At 56.5% G+C, this 7,902-nt stretch overlaps 1 protein-coding gene across 1 annotated transcript; it reads left to right on the forward strand.

Annotated features, from left to right (window-relative positions):
* The first annotated feature begins 869 nt into the window (after positions 1-869).
* Positions 870-6,976, forward strand: LOC119567381 (maestro heat-like repeat family member 5). Its single transcript, XM_043525231.1, has 7 exons — positions 870-1,361; positions 2,089-2,244; positions 2,486-2,608; positions 2,997-3,099; positions 3,570-3,644; positions 4,482-4,635; positions 5,923-6,976. The coding sequence occupies exons 1-6, from the start codon at positions 1,263-1,265 to the stop codon at positions 4,592-4,594; spliced, it is 669 nt and encodes a 222-aa protein (XP_043381166.1). The 5' UTR covers positions 870-1,262; the 3' UTR covers positions 4,595-4,635; positions 5,923-6,976.
* The last annotated feature ends 926 nt before the right edge of the window (positions 6,977-7,902 follow it).

The raw sequence follows: 7,902 nt of genomic DNA on the forward strand, positions 1-7,902 counted from the left end.
GTTCCAGAGCCATGATCGAGTGTGAGAACCCTCAGCTCCCTGCAGTTTTCAGAGAGGCACTCACCATCGTCCAGAGTGAGAGGGAGGAGGAGCAGAGAACCATCACCATGGCTTTCTGTATTGAGGTGAGATTCATTAGTTGACAGGCACAAGGGAGCTTTCTGGAGAGCAGCTCAGGCCAGTAAGCTCTGGGGCACATTGTCAGCAGCTCAGCAGCCTTACCGCCAGCTAGCTCCTCTCCGCACAAAGATGGTTGTGGGGCATGGCAAAGAGAGGGAGGGAGAGACAGGGTGAGATTGCTCCTGGCTGGATGTGCCTCGGTGGGATTATGGGGCAAGAGGGGATGTTTCTCCAGTGCCCCAAGGCCTTGCTTCTCTCCTCACCTTTTCCTGGGGTTGTGCTTTTCTTCTGTCCCAGGGGTCTCTGCATGGCGCTCAATGAGGCCTGGAGATGCCCCTTTCCCTGGGAGTTGATTTGTGATTTGTGCATGAGTCCAACTTTTGGGAATGAACCAACTGAAACAGCAGCAACTGGCTCCCTACGCACCAGAGACTTTGGGTGGGAGTAAGTGGCCCTTTGGTAAAGACGACTGTCTAGGGAAGAGACCCCACAGGAAGACCTCTGTTCCTCAACCTGATGTTGATTTGGCTCTTTCCAGTTTCTCCAGAGTCCTTCCATTGAGACAGTGCTGACAAAATCAGAGCTCCGGGCGCAGCTCATGGAATGGAGCAAAGACACAAATCCCGTCATACGTAAGCTCAGTCTGCGAGGCCTTGGCAGTATTGTGTTCCAGCCAGAAAAGATAAGAGGCGTGGATTGCCCAGGGGACCGAGGAAGCCGATGTCTCTCAGATAGCTCGGAAATGAGAGCCAGATCCCCACACAAGCCTTGTTGTTTAACACACGGCCCTCAAATGGTGGAGATGCTTTCCTGAGCAAATCAAGGCATGACGTGCTCCCTGCTCCCGTGAGCGGAGCCCTGATTGCAGATGGGATGCAATGGGGGAGGTGGGGTGAGCAAAGACAAAGGTTACAGTGAGCAGCTGGCACAGAGTGACAGGAGAATGAATTTCTGCCCCGTTTGGCGGCTGTTGCATCCGTGGTTTCTCCTAGGTGGGAGTGGTCCAGCATGTGCTCCAGGCTGTCACCCTGGAAAGTAATGAGTTGCCTTCTTCATTCCTGCAGGTGAGATGGTTACAGGCCCAGCTGCCAGGAACCGTGGCCAGGTTTTGTGACCGGGATGGAGGGTGTGTCAAGGAGGCCATGCACAAAGCTGGAGACATCATCTACCTCCTCAAGAGGGAGGGGCTTGGCTCCATCTCCCAGGACATTGCAGTCAGCCTTCGGCCCTTCATTGATGACGTAAGGCTTGGAACCCCAGGAGAAGCCCATGCCCCCCCTCCACGTATCTCTGATGCCCTTGTCTCTCTCTTCCCATCTCCTTGGCTCCCGCCCCTCAGGCCTGCCATGGAGCCTCCAAGGAGCGCCCCCGCCATGGGTGGGGAATCTCCTCTGAGCCACCTCCCTGTCAGAGCTCTTCTCGCCAAAGCTCAGCCTCAGCGCCATGCTCCCAGCCCCTGCTGCAGCCTGGCCTGGGGGAGAGGGGGCCTGGCCCTGGGCAGATGACCAGCTGTCTGGAGAACACAGGCCCCCAAAGAGGTGGAGATTCTCAGCAGGAAAGAGGTGGGTCGGGAATGGCCCGGCTCTCGGGGGCACCGAAGAGCAAAAGAAATACTGTGTTTTGTAGCAGCGCATCCCTGCAAGGCTCCAGCAGCGGCTTCTCCCCTTCCCCAGACCAGTCTCCAGCAGACTTCCCTCCCTCTCCCCAAATCTTCTCGGGTTCTGGGATTCTGGGCTCTCCAGACAGAAACTGCCTCTGGGACACCCTGGGGCTGCGCTGTCCTGCCCAGGGTCTCAGGCCTTGCACAAGATGTCTATGGCGCTGGCCTGGTGTCCGCCCTGCTCCCGCCAGCCAAGTCAGTTCACACGGGGGAACCGGAGCAGCAGGCGGATTAGGACTCTGTCGCGTTCTGCTCTGATACTGCCTGGCTTTAACCGGGCGTCCCCACCCCCTGTGTGTCATTGCCAGGAGAGGGGCAGTGTGCGCTCAGCTGCCATTTCACTGCTTGGCAACGTGGTGAGCAGGGTGCAGGACCCGGACAAACCCCTCGTGCAGCAGGAAATCATCCACTGCTTGCTCCCGCTGCTGCTGCATCTTGCAGACCAGGAGGAGAGTGTGACACTGGTAAGTGCCACGGTCATTGTTTCCTTCAGAGCAAAGAGCCAGAATCCCCTGGGCCCCCCACTCCAGTCATCGCCAGAGCCCCTTGCCCAAGCAGAGTCTTCTCCTCCCGGCTTCACTCCATGCTGGAGCCACGTGCCTCATCCATCCTCACAGCACACAGCACAAGGGGTGGAGAAGGTCCAATGTCCCCCACACTATCCCTCTCTCAGTGAGAACCCTCTTGGTCTCCCTTCTCTTGCAGCGATGTAAACTGACGCTCTTCCGCTGCGCAGTGTTTCTCGGCTGGGCTCATTTGAAGAGGCTGTTCCGCAGCATGGCCTGGGATGGCTCCTCACAGCTCTTGAAGTGTGTCGGGAAGTGCTTGGTAGGTGAATTCCTTGTGCCTTGAGAGGGGTGAATGGGGACTTGAGGGAGACCTTTCGAACCCCACAGCCTGAGGACCCATCCGCTTCGGTCGGGTTGCAAGACGCTATTCCAGGCTCTCTGCTGGTTCATTTCTGCAGGAGTTACAATCCGTTCACATTGTTGACAGTTTTCTCCACAACTGTCAGACCTGCAAACTTTTGTCTTTTCAAATGAAAGCGGAGGTTCTGGAGAACACAACAGTGACTTCAGAGAGGTGCTGCTCTGGTGTATGGGTTCGTATTGGCGGCTGCCATGGCCTGGCTCTATGCTTTGGCTTTCCTGGACTATTCGCTGGGGGGAGAACATGTCATTTGTATATTGTGCATTTCTTCCTTCTTTCTTTCCAGATGCAGAACAACAAGAGCCACATCCCCAAATTCCTGTTCCAGGCCCTAGAGTACCTGGAAAGCTCCCAGACAACAATACGACACTCTGCAGCCTTGTTCATTGGTAAGCAGAGCAAATTCACTTGAGCTTTCTTAAATGTTTCCTTCAAAGCCCTTTTCTAGACGGCTGCTCTGTTTCCTCCGACAGCACCAGAATCCTAAAATGGGGTGTGTGTGTGTGAGAGAGAGAGAGAGAGAGAGAGAGAGAGAGAATTAACATGTATTCCAAGATGAAGGGAGCAACTTAGCTGTATCGACTGCACCAACTTCCCCTGCCCACAACAGCTCTTTGGCTGCGCCTAGGGGAGATTGAATTGACATCATGCTGGTTTGATGTGAATTCAATCTCCTTTGGAAATCAGCTTCTCAGTAACTGCTGGGCATCTGATGCTTTATCTAATGTGCTTTGTGAACAGATGTAAGGAATGTATTTAATTTCCGAAGGGCTGCCTTGGGGGAATGGCTGCATCCTTAGCAGTTTTCAGCGAAGGATTTGAAAAGTAATGAGATGCACTGTATTCATTGTATGTCTAGGAAATACTATCCGCCATTACTACAATTTGTTGTCTGAAACAGTGAATGAAGATGGCATCTCCCGCCTGTATGAAGGTAAGGAAATACCTCTGTGTGTTTGTGCCTCTGTGGGAAGTACAGGGGTGCAGCACAGGGCCCGAACACAGGTTTGAATGTGGACACAGGTCCCTCTCTGTCTAAGGACAGCGTTTAAGGAAGAAGGATGGTCATGCGAGCTTCATTGAGGTACCGCAATATGTGTATGGGAGCAGGGGAATTCCATCTCTAGCTCCTAGTGTAGACATAGCCTTAAAGCTGTGTGGGGAAAGTGTCTTCATAAAGGTCTGAAAGTCTGTAATGGAAGGCCTGACAGAATTGAAAAGAGCCGTTGTTATTAAGGATGATGATGATGATGATGATGACAATTACCCTCATCACCTGCCCTCCCTGGAATGGAGTGATTGCAGGCCACGGAGATTCACTCCGAGATTGGTTATCAGCTCATAGGAAATCCCATGAGGGCATATGGGAAACACTTTTCCCTGTGATCTCTTCAGGAATGAAGGCACAGGGCCACAAAGGATTTCAGCAGACATTAGGAGCCTAAATCCCTTTGTGGATCTCGGCCTAAATGTTGGATGGTTTAATGTCGCTGCGGCTGTCACTTTCCTGTTCCATCGAAAGAACAAGTGCCCCCAACCGTCTGTGTGTAGGAGTGTGTGTACGGGTGTAGGCCGGCGGAGGGGGAAGTGACAAGAATGGGGTCTCCTCTCTGTCCAGGGCTATTTTGGGAGGAGCGGAGTTGTTGTTCTTGTGCCCTTAGACTCTGGGGGAGCTAATAGCAGGGGGCAATGGCCATCGGGAGTGGAGATTTCCTAGGCACCAGGCACATCAGCACCAGGGGCTTTTCAACCCGTTTCCTCTTGGTTTCAGCTTTTCAGGAAGTACCTTTGAAATCTGACAGGACCACGTGGGACATCCTCAACAGACATTATAAATGGTTGCAGAAGCTTGTAAATCTCGTGTCGGGTTCTGCGTTTGACTAGGGAACCGGGACCGACACAGAAGAGCTCTTTGTCCTGCTATGGTACGTACACCAGACGCTTATCAACTTTTTGGTGTCCCTAGCCTCTGATTGCCAGAAACTAGGAATTAGGCATCAGGGCATAGATCACTGGATGAGTCTTGTCTGTTCATTCCCTCTGGGGCACCTGGCAGTGGCCACTGTCAGAAGACAGGATACTGGGCTAGATGGACGTTTCCTCTGACCCAGTCTGGCCTTTCTTATGTTTGGAACCGGGGCTGAACAACAAGGTGGATATTGGCAGATGACACAAAATTCTGCAGATTAATCAGCCTAGAGAAGACTTTGAAGAAGTTCAAAGGGACCTAATCAAGCCATGTGACTGGGCAGCACCATGGCAGATGAAAACCAGCGCTGACCAAGGCAGGGCCATACACATGGAAAGCAGTGAGGTGAACGACTCCTCCATATCGCTGGGGTCAGAAGCCAAAGCACGGCTGGCTGGGCCCAGTGGTTGGAGCAGGGTCGCTGGGGCCGCGTGCTCAGAGTGGTGGAGGTCGAGCCGAGGGGAGCCAAGGGTTGGAGCCGGAGTCAGGAGTCAAGAGCAGGATTGGAACAGGCTGGGGAGTAGGGCCAGGGCCGGATTAACAATTCCCGGCCAATGGGAGCTGCTGGGGGAGGTACGCGGGGGGAGGGGGCCGGGGGCAGAGCCGACAGGCAAGAGCAGCCCCCGGGACAGAGGTTCCCGGTGCAGTGCTGGTCGCGGCGACGTGGCTGGGGGGGCAGACAAGAAGGGCAGTACGCGGAGCCGCCTCGCCCGCACCCCAGCCAGGCAGAGCCGGCCCGGCTGGAACGCAGCACACAGGGGCTTTAGTGGCTGCAGCTCGGGCCCCCCTAAGCCCTGCTCCTTTCCTGAGTGCACCGTTGCCCCACTTCTGCCCCATTCCCACACACTGTTACAGGGCAGCACCCTGGAGCTGATCTCTGACATCTCTCTCACTAGAATGAAGTCACTGCAGAGTCAGGACAACCCCACCTTTGGGCACCATGTAGGACATCTCACCCCACCGCACAGAGCCCGACATTCACACAGCTTCTCGCATGTGATTCCCTCACTCATCAGAGCCAGGCGGAGAGAGGAGAGATTCTCCCAGACTCCCTTTAACCATTGCCAGCCCCCAGGGTAGTGGAGGTTGCGGGGGGTTGGGCGCTCTCTTTAAGAAATGCCAGCTCTCAGGGAGGTTACAAATGAACGTTAGCAAAGTGGGGCGGTTTTGTGCTGTGGAAAACTACCCTGCTTGAAGGTTTTGTTTTTCTAATTTGTGCTCCTGCCCTTTCTCCCTCTTCCAGACATCTAGAGGCCAACAGGAGCCAACTGAGCCCACCACTGATCCCATCTCTTGTGAGATGGCAAAGCAGCTGTTGCATGGGAAGGAGGAGACAGAAGAGGCCGAGCAGCGTGTGCCGGGGTGTACCAGCCCCACATAACCCCACAGTCTAGGCGGAGGAAGCCAAGCCCCTCCCCAGCCCTGCTCGACAGACTACAACTGGAGCACCAGTGTGAAAGGGAGCAGCTCAGCTCACGCCAGGCAGAGCGCCGACAATGGACGATGCACATTGTAGGCTCCAGTCCAGAAGCAGCTGAAGCCCCTGCCTGCAGAGCCCCGAGGCGCCGAGACCCAGCCGCACCCCCGGGGGCCTGCAGACGTGCAAGAGAGATCGGAGTGTCTGGGAGTTTCCCACGCTGGGAGCCCAGAGACCCCCAGCCCGTGGCCTAGAGACTTCTCCGCTGAAGTAACCTGGGTGAACGAGCCATTGTCATGCTGAGTGACGTCAGCATGTTCTGGCTGGATCCCCACTGACTCAACGGCAAACACATTGGCCACGGACAAGGCCCTGGGCTAGAGCAAGGGGGAGTAAGGAGAGTCTGGGTCCCCCTGCCCTGGCTGCCATCCATCCTCGGGTGGCTGCCCACGTCCCCATTGCGCCACTAGACCGCAGGCCCCAAGAGGAGGGGCAACCATCTTGTCTCTGAACTCTCAGCCAAACAGCCCTGCACTGAAGGGCAGCCGCACGGACCCTGGTTGTTGGGCCACACAGCCCGGACGGAGAGGGCAGCTGCACGGACTCTGGTCGTTGGGCCACACAGCCCCGACGGAGAGGGCGGCCGCACGGACTCTGGCCGTTGGGCCACACAGCCCTGGACAGAGAGGGCGGCCGCACGGACTCTGGTCGCTGGGCCACACAGCCCCGGACGGAGAGGGCGGCCGCACGGACTCTGGCTGTTGGGCCACACAGCACCGGATGGAGAGGGCGGCCGGACGGACTCTGGTCGCTGGGCCACACAGCCCCGACGGAGAGGACGGCCGCACGGACCCTGGTCGTTCTGCCACACAGCCCCGGACGGAGAGGACAGCCGCACGAACTCTGTTACAGCCCCGGACGGAGAGGGCGGCCGCACGGACTCTGGCTGTTGGGCCACACAGCACCGGATGGAGAGGGCGGCCGGACGGACTCTGGTCGCTGGGCCACACAGCCCCGACGGAGAGGACGGCCGCACGGACCCTGGTCGTTCTGCCACACAGCCCCGGACGGAGAGGACAGCCGCACGAACTCTGGTTGTTGGGCCACACAGCCCTGGATGGAGCGGGCGGCCGCACGGACTCTGGGCGTTGGGCCACACAGCCCTGAGTGGGAGGGCAGCCATTTTTGCTCTGCCCATAAGGCCAAACCACCCTGAGGCTAAGGACAGTTATTTAGTTTCACCCATGGGACCTCACCCCGTCACCCCGAAGGCATCGCTCATCTGTCACCATAAGACCCACACCATGATATAAGACTTTTGGGGTCAGGATGCAAATATGAGTAGAAGCAAGGAGTGGCATGTGACCCCTCTAAGAGCTCCTGCCACTCCTCTACCAATCTGGGGGTGTTTTATCTCCATCCATCTGCCTCAGGAATGGATTTGAGCAATGGGGGAAAGTTCTGGGGCAGAGTGACCCATCCGGAAGTGGGTCACGTGACCCCTCCGAGAACTCCTTCCAGTTGGGTTGAGCCTCATCCCCTTAGGACCAGCCAGAGAGGGGATTTCACGAAATAGGGTAAGTGCTGAGGTGGGGTGACCTGCCCGCAAGAGGGGCCCATCACCGCTCCATGAAATCCCCCCACTGTCCTCTACTAATCGGTCAGGGTTTCACACACCCCTTAGGCCATCCCAGAAGGGAAACGTACCGATCAGAATAGGCAGTGCCCGAAGGTCTAGGCCAGAAGCCGCCGACCTCTGGAGCTCCATGTTTGCGTGGCTGGCAGCATCCTCCTGGAAGTGGCAAC

The sequence above is a fragment of the Chelonia mydas genome, chromosome 11 (assembly GCF_015237465.2).
Source record: "Chelonia mydas isolate rCheMyd1 chromosome 11, rCheMyd1.pri.v2, whole genome shotgun sequence".
Classification (NCBI taxonomy): Eukaryota; Metazoa; Chordata; order Testudines; family Cheloniidae; genus Chelonia; species Chelonia mydas.

Bases quoted from the DNA above. Each gene is read 5' to 3' on its own strand.
- LOC119567381 (XM_043525231.1), top strand. From the start codon at position 1,263: ATGCACAAAGCTGGAGACATCATCTACCTCCTCAAGAGGGAGGGGCTT. The intron at 1,362-2,088 runs GTAAGGCTTGGA...TGTCATTGCCAG, and splicing joins TTCGGCCCTTCATTGATGAC to GAGAGGGGCAGTGTGCGCTC. The intron at 3,645-4,481 runs GTAAGGAAATAC...TCTTGGTTTCAG, and splicing joins CATCTCCCGCCTGTATGAAG to CTTTTCAGGAAGTACCTTTG.